General features: G+C 40.7%; 1 protein-coding gene across 1 annotated transcript in view; it reads left to right on the forward strand.

The window, feature by feature from the left end:
* The window catches only part of ALPK3 (alpha kinase 3), a 43,871-nt gene that overhangs the window by 8,427 nt on the left and 20,354 nt on the right, over positions 1–15,090 (forward strand). Inside the window, exons 3-4 of the mRNA XM_074233941.1 lie at positions 4,702–4,823; positions 11,468–11,585. Coding sequence (XP_074090042.1) covers positions 4,702–4,823; positions 11,468–11,585 — 240 coding nt within the window. The remainder of the gene's footprint in view (positions 1–4,701; positions 4,824–11,467; positions 11,586–15,090) is intronic.

Raw genomic sequence — 15,090 nt, forward strand, 5'->3', positions numbered from 1 at the left:
TTTGCTTCATGTCTTCTCTTCCAAGTCTGAGATCTCTTCCTTTGATCTGGTTGAGCTGCTCGGTATGATCAGAGATGAGAATCTTTCCTGTTCTTTTCCCATGCCTTGGGTACAATCCCAGACTGGAATATTTTTGAAAAGCTGGTCAAAATCCCTTTACTGAATGAGAGAAAGTCTTTTGGATAGCTAACAACAAGAAAGGTTTTTTTTTAAAAAGAAAAAACTATACTCTAAAATGTACCATGGCACAGTGAGAGTATGGTTTTTACAAGACCTGAATTCAAATCTGTCACTTGTGTAGGCTTTTAACTTCCCTGGGCCTCAGTTTCCTTTTCCATAAAATAAGAAGATTGAATCAAATGCCCTCAAAAGTTCCTTCTAACTTTCAGTTGATCTAGGTGATAAAGGACTAGAATGTTGGACATAGATTCAGGAAGACCTGAATTCAGATCTGACCACAGATACTTCTTAGCTATGTGATCCTGGGCAAGTCATTTAGCCTCCTTTGGTGATTTCCTTAATTGTACAGTGGAGATAATAACAGCACATCCCTCCCAAGGTGGTTATGAGGAAAAATAATATTTGTCAAAGTGTTTCACAAACTTGAAGTACTATGTAGATGTTGATTACTATTATTATCGAGATCTGTGATCTTATAAGCAGTAACTTAAAAGGCCTGAATTTGAACATGACCATAAAATGGATGATTCCGTTTCTTTTTGATTTAAAGATTCCCCCCAGTTGTTCTTACTGCCAATGGGGAGGCTATTGTCATCCTTAATATTATTTTGATTTCTCACTGTACATTAAGAGAAACAGGGTGGTTTACAAGGACCTTTCCAGAGTTTTGCTTATGAGTGGATATGGAACCCAAATAAATATACCTTCATCCTATTTCTAAGTGGTTTTGGAGGTGAGGGAATGAGGTTTTAAGAACAGAGTGGAAGTAGCCTGAAGGAGTTGAGTGATGATATCTAGTCTAAGACAATGTCTCAGATCTTTTTCCACCCCTTCCCCCCTAAAAATATGCAGATCCCAAGAAGAGTTCTATATGTCATTCAAGCTAATTGACTTCCGAGTTTTTCATTTTTAACTTTTCATTCCTCCAAACGTTACATACACCTCCTGCCCCATTTAGCAGGTTTGGAAGGTTTTGTCAAAGATTTTGAACAAAGGCAAAACAATAGATATTTATTAAGTACCCTTCTAGGTGCTCTGAATATACTTTAATTTTTTTTCAAACCTGTACTCCTTTAGCTCCAGAAAACTCTGAGCATGGAAACTCTGAAATTTCAAATCTGCCTTTCTTTTGCAGTTTTGAACCTTGGAGAATCATCTCAGGGTAATGAGGGAGGTTAAGGGACACTTCTGGTATCACCAATTGATACATGTCAGAAGAGGGCATCTTTCTCCTGACCTTGTAGCCAGCTCTCTCCATTGTACCATGCTATATCTTTATTATCTTTGAAATCCTGAAGTTTTGTGACCTTTTTTATTTTTTCTATTTTATTCTATCCCTTGAAGAAGGAATTGGTAGTGACTAGAGAGTCAGCCTCAAAGCCAGAAGGATCTGGGTTTGAATTCTACCCCTGATACATACTGGCTGTGAGAGTAAGTCTCTAAATAAGTCACTCAACTTCTGGGTGGTCTGGTCATCTCTCTAAGTTGTGGAGAAGATGCCACCTGATTTGGTAAAGGGAATTACATGACCTGGAAATTCTGTATATAAATCAAATCACAGTTCCTTCTATCAACCCTAAGCTGTTATCCATAGCTGAGAAATCTTCCTCAGGCTTAGATGAACAATTCTAGTCTCAGAAGGCTAGACTGAAGCTTGGAGAGAAGATGACATTATAGTTTTGAATTGCGATTATAGTGGAGGGTCAGCTGTGAATGCCTTGGATGAGGTCATGGGACTGCTCAATATTTACCTCTTTTTTACAATAGAAGTGTATTCCACTTGTGTCTTCATTATTTGGGAGAATCAACCTATTAGATCTTCCCTCATGTTAGGGTGATAGGCAGTTTGGGAAAACGAATAAAAACATTTGTTGGAGGCAAGCATTTTCTAGCCATAGTGGGCCATCATAGATCACATCTAGAATTGTCACTAGGACTCTTTGCTCCTGTGGGGCAAGTACTAGAAACTGTACTCAGAAAAAGTGACATAAATTTGAGTTGGGGTCAGTAGAGAGAGAGAGAGAAGCTCATTCTAGCATTATCTGTTAGCTTTCCCATTTGAACTATTTATTTTTGCTAACTTTAGGTTCTAATCTCTGCTGTTTCTATGTTGCTGAAAGGGTATGGGTGTTATCAGTATTTGTTCCAGACAAAGCCCAAGTTGCCTTCCATATTTAAGTGTCTTCCATATAGCCTGGGTATATATACCCAAGTACCTTCCATATTTAAGTGTCTTTGGAGAAAGAAGAGAAGAAAATTATTGAGGCCAGTGAGGATTATTGGGAATGAAATTTGGAAGAAGTTTGAAGAGATACAGAGCTAGCATAATCTCATTGAATCTGAAGCACAGAGAACTGTGAATATGAAAGCCTCGTTTGTCTATTATTATCTCTGTGCTATCACTGTGGGAAAGGTTCCTACGTGCTCACATTTGCAACTCTGGGGAGAAAACAGGGCTAAGCCAGTTCACCTGTCTGACTGAGTTTAGAAGTCTTGATTTTCCCCTAAAGATTCTTCCAGAGTGTTGCCCTTTCCTCCTTTTTTTTAGTGGCATCTAACCCAAATCTATACTGGCCTTGACAACGAATAGAAAATATTAATAAATTTCCAATAAGACATGGATATGTGGATCATAGTCTGTGGTTTCCTTCCATGACCATTCCTCCTTCTGAACTAGAGAGGGTAGCCATGTGAACAGGCCCCCAGGCTCCCCTTCCTTCATCCCCCAAGGATAAACTATTCTAGTGACTCATCTCCCACACCACTATTACCTTTGCTTCCACATGGTCATCCTTGATTTTAGTGAGAAGAAATGATGGGGAGAGGGGAGGGGAGGGGAGACCCAGCATCTACAGATCACATCACTGGTGTGTGTGTGTGCTTCACGAGTGGGAATGCTCTTCTTTGTTGATCTGTGAAACAAGAGTGTGTCTATGGAGTTGTGCAAAAAGGAGGGAAATCTCAGTCCTTGTCTACTATTGGTGTGGGGAAGTGCTTGTAAATTTGGAAATAGAGACATCAGAATTGTCCATAGGGAACCAAATCTCTCATCTTTTACAGGGGAGGAATTCTCTTACTGGAAACTCCCAGCTCCCAACATGCATTTGATTTTACAGTCCTAATACTCCAAGCCCTGTTTATGTTTTGCAATGAGCCCCAGAGTTTTCAGTGGGAATCAATTATCTGCAATTACATAGGCTTGTAAGCTCCGGAAAGGTTTTGCATATCCTCTGGCTTAGTAAATGTTTGTTGAATTGAATCCCCACCCCAGCTTTGTGACCCTGCCTGGGCTCAAAAGCAATTAAAATAAATCTCTCTTCTGGATGCTATAACTCTAGAGGAGCTAAGAAATATTCTGCTTGTTGTCCAAATGTGGGGCCCTGTAGCCTTGCTGCTTGGCAGATTGGGTCTCTCTTCTAGCTGAGAGTCTGCAACTCCCAAAGGCAAGGGGTTCTGGAGCCAGCCTAAGAGCTGGAAAGCAGCATCAGTGTCATAGGAAGGGTAGCAGGTGACTTTCCCACAAGGAAGTTTGTAGGTATGATGATCATTTTTTCAAACTGGTAATCTGATAAGGTATTTTTTTTTTTAAATTAAGACTGACTTATAAATTCTAGAACTTTTGACTGCAACAGGCAGGGACTAGTTAGAAGGCCAAATATCCCCGAGATGCTGTTTAGTTAAAAAAGTAGGTCTAGGGGAAGTTAGGTAGCACAGTGGATAAAGCACTAGAACTTGAGTCAGGAGGACCTGAGTTCTAATGTACCCTCAGACATTTGACTTTTACTAGATGAGTGAACCTGGGCAAGTCACTTAGCCCCAATTGCCTGACAAAAAAAAAAGAAAAAAGAAAAGAAAAGAAAATGGACCTGAAGTCTATGAAGCAGGTAATCCAGGGCCATGTAGGCTGCTTTGCCTGGCTTTCTCTCAGAGACAATGCCTCAAGGTCCAGAGATTGCTCTGTTTTGGGAAGTGTGACACCCCTCCCCACCAACCCTGCATCTACATTTCTTGTGGACTGGTGGTTGAGCTTTGAAGGCTGAAAGATGGAGCACTGGAAGGGAAGGGGAAGTTCTGCCTTTCTTCCCTGGGCATTTCTAAGGGCTGTCAGTTATTTTTGTATATATTGTCTTGTCCTTTGCCCTGCATGAGCTTCTCAGACCATGTTCTTTTTGAAGGTTGCACTAAGACCACCAGTGGGGGTGGGTGGGTAGAGGATCCTGAGGCCAGTCCCAATAGTGCCACATTCTATATTGAAGTCCTGGGTCACCTGGTTATCTCCCAAATGGTCATGGTGGATAGAAAAACCATTTGGAAACTGTCTGATGTCCAGCCAGGAGCTGAGCCAGCTTCCAGGGCTCCCAGGGGGTAGTGGCCAGCAGGGTGTTGTTTGGAAGGAATGTCACAGGAACAGAGATTTAATCTGTGGGGGTTCTTTCTACATGCCAGCTTGTAGGCAGGGGAAGATGTGTTTTCTGGGTAGAGGAGGGAGGAGCTGCTCTGATGACTTCTTTGCTTTCCCAGGAGCACCTTCTGCTCCATCATTGCCCAGCTGACTGAGGAGACACAGCCCCTGTTTGAGACCACCCTCAAGTCCAGGGCTGTGTCTGCAGACTGTGATGCCAAGTTCACTTGCATTGTCACAGGTAAGAAAGTCTTTTGGGATCATCTTGTGCTGATTACCAGACTTTGGGTTAAGGATGAGAGCTAATGTGACCAATGGGCAATGAGTGACAAGTAGATGCCTGCATCTGCTCACTTGACCTGTCCTTGCTAAAAGTGTGGAGTCTGCTTCCACTGGTGGCTCCAGCTTTCCCTATTTTTTTTTTTGCCTTTTCTTCCCCTCCATATGACCTTTCCTTATCTCCCTTTAGGACTCAGGATCCCAGTGGTCCCTCCCTTCTTTACAACCTCTCCTCAACCAGGAGAGCCTAGGAGAATCATAATTACAATGAGAGCTGCCATTCATAAAACAATTTTTAGAGCTGGAGTCTTTTCACTCCCCCCCCCCCCAATACTTCGTATGGTGTTATTATGTCCATTTTAAAGATTAGGAAACTGAACCTTGGAAAGGTAAGTGATATAGCTAAACCACCACCATAGTTTAAATCTGAATCTTCTGATTCCACCAGCCCTTGCTCTTTCTTCTATTCCACATTGCTTCCCTCTTTCATAGTGTGGCAGAATAAAAAGCGATCTTGGGAAGATCATCATATCTGGGTCATTCATTTTACAAATGAGGCAACTGAAGCTTAGTATGTTGTTAATTTTAAGAACAATAATATTTGAACAGCTTAACATTTTTTTATTTTAATTTTTTAAAACCTATTTTTCATTTATTTGTTTTCCCATCAACTTACAACAGTAGTTTTCACCAATCATTTTTAACAAGGTTTTGAGTTTTACATTTTTATCCCTCCTCCCTTTTCTCCCCCCCCCCAAGAAAGCAATCTAATAGAGATTCTACATGGTACCGCTTTAAGGTTTGCAAAACACTCTGCATACATTATCTCATTTGATTCTCACATCAATTCCTTGAGACAAATAGAATAATTATTTTTATAATTGAGGAAACTGAGTCTCAGGGAGGTTGTGATATGTCACACAAGTAGCATTGGGACCCAATTTAAATTCAATTCATTCCTGACTCCAAGACTAGCACTTTCCCCCCTTCATTAGGCTGCTTCTTTCCTAGTTGTAAGCACATTTTTAAAAAGTGTTCAGCCAAAGGAATGAGCCTCTAACTATGGAATTTGAACTATCAGGAAACTGGTGACAGTAGTTATAGCATAAAGGGGTATTTTCTGGTATTCTGAAATCATGTTACAAAGGTGACTGCTTACTTCCCTTGACCTTAAGACTAACTTGTTCTCTGTGAATATATCTATGTAGGAGCACCTGTACCAAAATGCTTTTCTTCATACATCTGGTTTTGTCTGTTCCCAATGGTCAGCAACTTTTGTAGAAGTGTGTGTGTGTGTGTGTATATGTGTGTGTGTTTGTGTGTGTGTGTGTGTGTGTGTGTTTATCTCTGGCTTTACAGAATAATTTCAGCAACTGCTCAGTACTAGTGACATTGTGATATTAAGGATCAAATGCTGTTAAATGATTGCATGTTCAGGTCAGTGGAGATTCAGATGTGATTTAATTCAACAAACATTTTGTGAGAGCTCATAGTTCAAGGCACTGTGCTAGACTCTAGGGCTATAATGAGAAAAAAGAAATGGTTCCTGCCCTCAGGAAGCTTACATTTTATTATATACAACAAATACATAAATTAATGGAAGGAAAGAAAATTGGACAGGGAGAGAGTGCTAACTACTGAGATGGTGGAGGAGCTGATGGCTTAACCAAAGAGGTGACTAGAATTGAGTCTTGAGGGAAGGTTCCTGAGCAGCAGAGATAAGGAGGGAATGAGTTACAAAAGTAGGAAATAGTTTGTACTAATGCACAGAGATGACAGATGGAGAGTTGAAGTAGTAGAATGGTTAGTCGTCTGGTTTTTCTGGAATGCAGATGAATTTAGATAATTTCTTAGGGATTGTTAGTTCAGAGTTCAGGTCCAGGAAAAGCCCCCTTCTTGTATCAAGTACCCATTGGTGTCTCCTGGATGAAGAGGAGTCTGGACAGACAAGAGAAAAACATGCTGGGACCTGGAACACTCTTCATCCTAAATAGGACTCTAGAGAGAACTGAACTCTACTGTTTTGTCACTGGAGCCCATTTTCTCCTCAAAGGAATACTATGTGCATCAGTGAAGCCTATACAACATAGGATTCAGGATCCTGCTGTCCACTAGAATCTTACCTTCCTAACTGAGCAGCCACTGTGCAGAGATGGACATAGAGCTAGAAAGAAATCTTGGCAGAGGATTTAACAAATATCTGAAAAGAGAGCCTATTCCAGTTCCATTCTTAGGGGAGCTTCTTTGAATTGATAGCCTTAGCTAGTGGGAAAGACTGAGTAGGGTCTCATCAGAGAAAGGTTTTGAAATCTAGAAAGTTCTGGATTTTCCAGTGTATAATACAGTGTGGGATAATGTAAGGAAAGAGTTTTGTTGCAAAATAGACAACTTCCTTATGGGTAAAAAGAAAAAGGAAGACAATAAGGAGGCCTGTGTTCCTTTATATACCTGTGAATATTTTTAATGTAAGAAAATATAACTGTTCATAGTAAATGGATATTTATTTAATGAAAAGTCAAATCACATATGTTGCTTTTAGTAGACACAATTTTCAAATGTTGCCTGGTAGATAAAAATGTCATATCCTAGATCTAGTCATGGTGATGATACAGTGAAGCCAGAGCCACAGAAGGACACAACTTATTCCCAACATCATGGCTTCTTTGATGGATTACGATCACTGTTATTTTGGCTTCCTGTGGCTTTAACTCCCTTTCCTGTTTGACAGAAACTCATGATGCTTTGGTCTTCTCTTTTTTGGGACCCTGCTGAAATAAATTGAGGACCGCATCAAAAGGAGTCCAATTCATGCTGCTGCATCCTATTTGCAGGTCTGGGGGGAGATCATTTGGAAATAGGGAAGCAGCATCAAGAAAAACCTGCAAGTTCACTCTAATCTGGAGCAGGCTTGGGAAAGCAAGAATATTCCAGAAGACCTTAGGTCTTCAGTTGAGATGGTCCCAAACCAAACTAGACTTCCAGGCTCATCCTAGAATATATCTATACTTAAACCTCTATGATTTTTCATCAGCCCCAGTCTTTTTTTTTAAGATTTTTGCAAGGCAAATGGGGTTAAGTGGCTTGCCCAAGGCCACACAACTAGGTAATTATTAAGTATCTGAGGCCAGATTTGAAGTCAGGTACTCCTGACTCCAGGGCCGGTGCTCTATCCACTGTACCACCTAGCTGCCCCTAGCCCTAGTCTTTTGAGGGGCTTCAAACGACTAAAGCATGGCTGGAGCTAAACTAACTATTTGCCAATCTCGTTTTTCTTCTGTTAGGTAGGCTCACTACCCTAGAACTCCACAGCTTTCTTTGAAGATTTGTCTAGCATGAGTATCTTCTATCTATGAGGCAGGAGTCCTACAGTCTGAATTACAAGGCAGTTTAGAGATCATGGAGTCCAACCTCCCATTCTGTGTATTAATCTCTTCTAAAAGATGGTCCTCTGACCTGTTAGACTATTCTTAGTGCTGGTGAGCTCATCACTTCACAAAGCAGCCATTCTCATTATTTGGTGATTAGTTCAGTGATTTCTTCTTCATGTTGAGTACAAGTTTACCTTCCTGTGAGTTTTCATCATTGGCCTCACTTCTACTCAAACCGGTTAAGAATACAAGTTCCTTGAAGATAGAGGCTATTATGTTTGTGTCATTGCATCCTTAGAACCTTGGACAGTCCCTGGCTCATTATAATAGATATTTATTAACTGATTGATCACAACTTAAATACTGCATTTTCAAACCAATTCTGTTGATTATTTCCTGTAAATATTGCTTGTTTAGACAGTTGTTTGCATGTTGGCTCCCTCATTAAATAGAGGGTCCTTCAAGGGGCAGAGACTATCTTTTGACCTTTCCTTGTACCCCCAGCACCCAGCAAAGTACCTGATAAATAGTTGGTATTTAGGAAATATTTACTGTGCTGAACAGGGGAAAAAAAACAAATCAAGTCTAATCTCTTTTCCATCAGGTAGCCCCTTAGATATTTGAAGATATCATGCCCCTCCTAAACCAAGGCAGTAACACGGGGAGATGAAATAGATAGTCTGTGCCACTAGAGGCTATTCTGTATAGGGTGGCATGAGTGCCTATGAGGGTACAGCTAAATGAATCCATTTCTTGGGGGAGTGGATGTCTTCTTTGGCAGAGTTGAAAATAACATGGTGATTAAGTCAAATTTCTTTCTGGGAGAACGTTTCTTGAAGCCCTTGAGTTGTTTTGCAGCTTTGAGCTGCTGACCTTTCCCTGCCTGTTTGCATAAGCTCCACCGTACAGTGTCCAAACTCTGAGACTGGCAGGTTCTAAGTTCCCTAAACTTCCTGCTCGGAGAGTTTCCTCCAGTTGTCAGTCCACTCAGCTGATCCCTGTGGGAATCTGGGTTGGGAGGCACATCATGGGACAGGGAGGCATGGAACCAGCCCCTCATAGTGGTGAGATCATGCCGCAGGATGGCTGAGGACATTTGTGGTCCCTGGCATTTATCAGATGAAGTGATGTAACCAGGGGCTTTTAGCTCAGTGGAAACATGGGGCTCACTTTACGGCAGGGATGGGGTAGGGAGATGCCAGGGTTGTTCTAGATCCATTTTTATCTCCCATTTCTGCCCTAGTTAGACCCTAGGGCAGCCTGCCCTAGTCAATTTAACTCAACATTTATCAGGTGCCAGGTCCCTAAAACATGACTTTATGCTTTCTTGCCTCTATGCTGTTCCTTCACTTGGCATGTCATCCTTCTCATCTCAATCTGTTGAAATTCTATCCACCTTTAAAGGACTGGCTTAAATGTCATCTCCTCTTTGAGATTTACCTAGATTCACTATAAGACCCCTCACCTCACCTCCCAGGCTAGGAAACTTCTCTAAACCACTTTGCTTATATTGGCATTGCCCTGTAATTCAATTACTTTTATATTTGTCTTATCTGCCTTGTCATATTTTCAGGGCAGATATGGTATATACATATTCATCTTTGAATTTCCCAAGCACCTAGGACTGTTTGTTACATATTTAATTCAATAACCATTTATAAAGCACTATTATGTTGTAGACATTGTGCTAGAGAAGAAATTAGTATGTTAAACATTTATGCCCTCCAACAAGACACCTTTGTGGTAGGGAGCCTGTTACGGTCATTGAAGGATGACGGTAGTGAATGAGGAAGTTATTTACCTCTGAGGACAAAGCCAGAACCCAAACAGTGGCAACAATCAGTGTTTGGAAATTTATAACTCTCCAGGCTTGGTGGCACACACCTGTCATCCCACATGCCAGAGAGGCTGAGGCTAATGGACCTTAAGCACAGGAGTTCTGAGCTGCAGTGGGCTATGGATCAGATGTCTGCACAAAGTTCAGCATTCTTACCATGAGTTTCTGAGAGGTAACACCAGGTTAGCAAAAGAGGGGTAGCCATTAATATCAGAAATAACCTGCTACCATGGTAATTAGTGATGTGTTTGGGACTGTAAGGGTCCTTTATATTTCCAGCTTGGAAGAAAGGAATGAACAAATTTCTTATATAATACTGGTCAAGTCACTTAAAAGAACAAATTCAATTCTTACTGGGCCTTAGCTTTCTCATCTGTAAAATTAGTTGAGTGAATTACTATGATTACTGTGATTCTATGATTAGACAAAATAGTATAGAGAGAAGGATATTAAACTGGGAGTCAGGAGACATACCAGGTCCACTGATTTGTTCAAGATTTTGAGTGGGTCAGCGTTGTTCTTCTGTGCTTCAGTTTCTCCATCTGTAAAATGAGGATGTCAGGCTTGAAGACATTTAAGGTCTCTTCCCTTTTCTGATATTTTGTTTCTACTATGGTCCTATCTTTGCCAGTTTAAAGAATATTCAGGTTCTGGGGTAGCAATTCTAGGTAGCAATGATCAGAGCTGCCTCTGAGCCCTTCCAGGTCCTACTACCTGTCCCTTCATAGACACAACTAGTGATATAGGTGCAAATGGAAGACACTGGCCCAGCAGACATGCCTTCCTCTGAGAAGGTGCTGTACTCTATGAGCAAAGCAGAATTGAAGTAGTTCAAAGGAAATGTAAGATGCATAATTTTAGAGAATCTAACTCAGGTGTTCACATGGACAATTTATGCCTAACCTGTAGTAGAGCATTTTGAGCTCATATTGGTCTCATCAGTCACAGTTGGACAAACTGTAAGACACTAACATAGTGATGCCATTTTTGGCCCAAGTTTAAATCTTGCCTCAGATCTGATCTGTGTGATTCTGAACAAGTTACTTGACCTCCATCTGCCTCAGTTTCCTCATCTATAAAATGGAGAAAATAGCTTTCTCTATCTTAGAGTTGTTGTGAGATTAAATGAAATAATATTTGTAAAGCACTTTGCAAATCCTAAAAGGTTAAATAAAAGCTAGCTATTATTATTATTAAAGCTCCTCAACCCTCCCTTTTTGTCCTTGGCAAGGTTGAGCTTCTAAACAAAAACATGGTTTAGTAGCCCTTGGGCCAGGTAGTCTGCCCTCTTTGCCTGAGGGATGGGGGATCCCTTGAGGTTCTGTTACTGGGAGCCCTCTTCCTTGATTCCATGCAATTTGGAAATGCTCTATCTAAAACAGTGTCTCATTTCCTCCTCAGGATACCCAGAGCCTGAGGTGACGTGGTACAAGGATGATGAAGAGTTGGACCGCTACTGTGGCCTGCCAAAATATGAGATTTCTCAGCAGGGGAATCGGCACACCCTACAGCTGTACAAGTGAGTGGTGCTAGGAGTGTGTGGGCCACTCCCTTCATAGATGTGGAGGAGGGAAGTAAATGCATTTATGTTGGTATGTCTATGGAGGTAGGTGACTTTGTGTCAATCACTGAAGTAGACATCCTAAGTGACATTAGAGCCCAGTGGAGGTTGGAGGAATCTATAGACCTGCCCTTCTCAGGGAAGAACAGAGCTGGGAAGGACCGAGAGGTCTTGTTACACCCTGACCCTCATGACTTCAACTCTCTTGGGTCCCCTCCAGTCTATAGGACTGCCTGTTTTAAGCAATAGGGGAGGCAACCCATTAGACAGTACCATTCATTTGGCCAGGACCCATCTCTGCCTGGGGAGTCAAGAATCCTGGATGCTTTGTTACTAAGACTAAGACTTTCCCATTTACCAATCTCTAGAACAAAATTTGATAAGATTTAGATCTATTAGGGGTCTTAAAGATCATCTGGCCTAATCCTCTTATTTTACAGATGGGGAAACTGAGACCTAGGGAGATCTTATGACTTTACAGAATCTCAGAGTTGGAAGGGAGTTCAGGGGTTATATATAGCTCAGTCTGTACTTGACCAAGAATTCCCTCTACAGTATTCTTGATAAATGATCATCTAGCCTTTGTTGGAAGGTCTCTAGGGAGAGGGAACCCATTGCTTTTTGAGATAGCTCATTGCATGTTGGGGGAATCACTCTAATTATAAGAAAATTTTTCTTTCTATCAAACCAAAATCTGCTTTTCTGTAACTTTTACCCACCATTCATAGTTATTCCTTCTGAAGTCATGCAGAATAAATCCAATTCTTGAAAGAAAATAGTACTTTAAATATTGAGACGGTGATCATATTTCCTCTAAATCTTTTCTTCTCAAGGTTAAACAATTCCAAGTTCCTTCAGCCTGTATGGTTTTTATGCTCCCTTACTGTCCTGGCCTGGAAGTACTCTGGCTTACCACTGTCTTTTTAAAAATATAGTACCCATATCTGAATGTATTGCTACAGATGGTCTTACAGAAACAAGGAAATGGTGCAATGGGACTTTCTTTACTCTGGACCTCATCCCTTTCTCAATGTAGTCTGTGATTATCTTACCTTTTTTATTTTTTGGATGCTGCCAATTTGACTTGCTTGAGATCACACAGTGCTGTCAATCACTTGGGCAGTAGGGCTTAAGTTTTAAACTCTTCTATTTCCCTATCCATTGGTTGTTTTTTTTTCTTCTAGATTTTGCAAGGCAATGGGGTTAAGTGACTTGCCCAAGGCCACACAGCTAGGTAATTATTAAGTGTCTGAGGTCAGATTTGAACCCAGGTACTCCTGACTCCAAGGCCGGTGCTCTATCCACTGCGCCACCTAGCTGCCCCTCTATCCATTGTTTTTTCCATTATGCCTCACTGTTTTATAGATGTTGAACATCCTTCATGCCTTTGGGGTCCTCTGTGGTTAAGATTAACATAAAAGCAGATACTGGGTACTATGTAAATGGGTATAGGATCATAGATAAAGATACAACCCTCTGTTTTGCAGGTGAGGAAACTGAAGGTTAGAGAAGTTATATGACTTGCTCAAGGTGATACATGTGGCAAGTAGCAAAGCCAAGATTCAAACCTAGGTTCTTTGGAATTTGGAGTCAGAACACCTGAATTCAAATTCCATCTATCTCCTAGTTATCCTTTGGGTCTCAATTTACTTATCTGCAAAATGAGAGGTGGCATTAGATGGCTTGGAGATCTCTTCCAGTTCTTTGACTGTGGTCCTGTGATCCTAACTCCAAATTCAGCATTCTTTCCATTGATATCTTTTGGCCTCTTGGGTAGTATGAGACTCGGTCCTCTTTCAGTCTGTGTGGCTAACATAACTACCTGAATCCTGGTACTGCTCTTTATTTCATACTTAGGTTTCCTTTCTCCTTAGTGTTTTGAAGCAGAGGAACAAGGTACTATGTTCAGAGGTCTAGACTTCCAGGAAGGACAGTTGACTTCATCAAATTATGGAATATTAGTGCTTTGAGGAATGATCTTAGGGGTTTAGTACAAAAATTTATTCTCTCTCCTGACTACTTCCTCCCATTAAATAAAAGAATAAGAAAACAAAACCTTTTTTAACAAGTAAAGTAAAACCAGTTTCCATATTGACTGTGTCTAAAAATTTGTATTCGATTATATTCTATATCTTGAGTCCATCATTATTCTAACATGATGTGGGTAGCATACAGTAAATGTGCTGGTAAATATTTAACAACTGAATCTGGCAGGGGCAAATGTACCCATGGTATACTTTTTTCCTTGGCTTTTGCAAGGCAATGGGGTTAAGTAACTTGCCCAAGGTCACACATCTAAGTAATTATTAAGTGTCTGAGTCAGGTCTTCCTGACTCCAGGGCTGGTGCTCTATCCACTGAGCAAGCTAGCCACCCTCCCACAATATACTTTTAAGTTAAATCTGCCTATTGATATTTTCTCTGTAAGTCAAGATAATCAATAAAATAATAAATCAAGCTCTGATCTGTAGAATTTGTTGATATCTAAATGTAAATATTCAGACCTCAATATTATTGAGCATTTCATTGATTAAAGTTTCTATGTCTTTAAAAGCTATTCGTCATTAGAGTATTATTGTTATTATAGAAATCAGTCTCCAATTATGCTTACTATACTCTCCATCAGTTCATAAAGTCTTCTGAGGTTTCTCTGAACCCATCTCTTTCATTATAGTTTTCTGTTATAGCCCTATATCAGTGCTTGTTCAGCTTTCCCCCCAATTTATATCTCTGTTTCTTTGCCACTACCAAAAGCGTTGACATAAATATTTTGTACATAAAAGTCCTTTTTGTCTTTCTTTGATCTCTTTGGGGTATAGACCCAGCAGTGGTATTGCTGCTGCCTCTTCATTTTACAGATGAGGGAACTGAGGCCAAGAATGATAAAGTGATTTGGTCAAGGTTATATAACTAGTAAATATGTGAACCAAGACAAGGATCCAAATGTTTGGATGCCCATACTATGCAGTTTTGGTTATGTTCTACACTATTTTCGAGTTTTACAGCTATGTGGACTGGAAGTTTCATTGTTTCTGTAACCCACTTCTGAGAATTGGGTAATCCATGCCTCAGGGACTCCTTCCTATCCCTCCTCAGGTCACCAGGACCTGAGGGCACTTTTAGAGTTGCCTTGGTAGGAATAGGGGAGTTGGGGGATGGAAGGATGGTATGACTTACCCAAGTTGGGAAGGATTTTGCTTTAGGTAAGAGAGTAGAGCTGAGCCCTCTAGAATGAGGGGACAGGCTAATATTGCATGCCAGGATTTGTGATTGCAGTTAGGATGACCCCATGGCATCCTGATCTTTTGGAAATACTTATCTATAAGTCTTCTTACCTCAGAGCTTCCATGTAATACTTCTGTGAGCCATCTGCTCTTGTTGGGGGGGGGGGGTGGCTCCCCAGCCCCACCTGATTGCAATTACATATTCAATTACTTGTCTTCCTTCCTTTTTTTTTTTTTTTT

The sequence above is a fragment of the Macrotis lagotis genome, chromosome 4 (genome assembly GCF_037893015.1).
Source record: "Macrotis lagotis isolate mMagLag1 chromosome 4, bilby.v1.9.chrom.fasta, whole genome shotgun sequence".
Taxonomy (NCBI): Eukaryota; Metazoa; Chordata; class Mammalia; order Peramelemorphia; family Peramelidae; genus Macrotis; species Macrotis lagotis.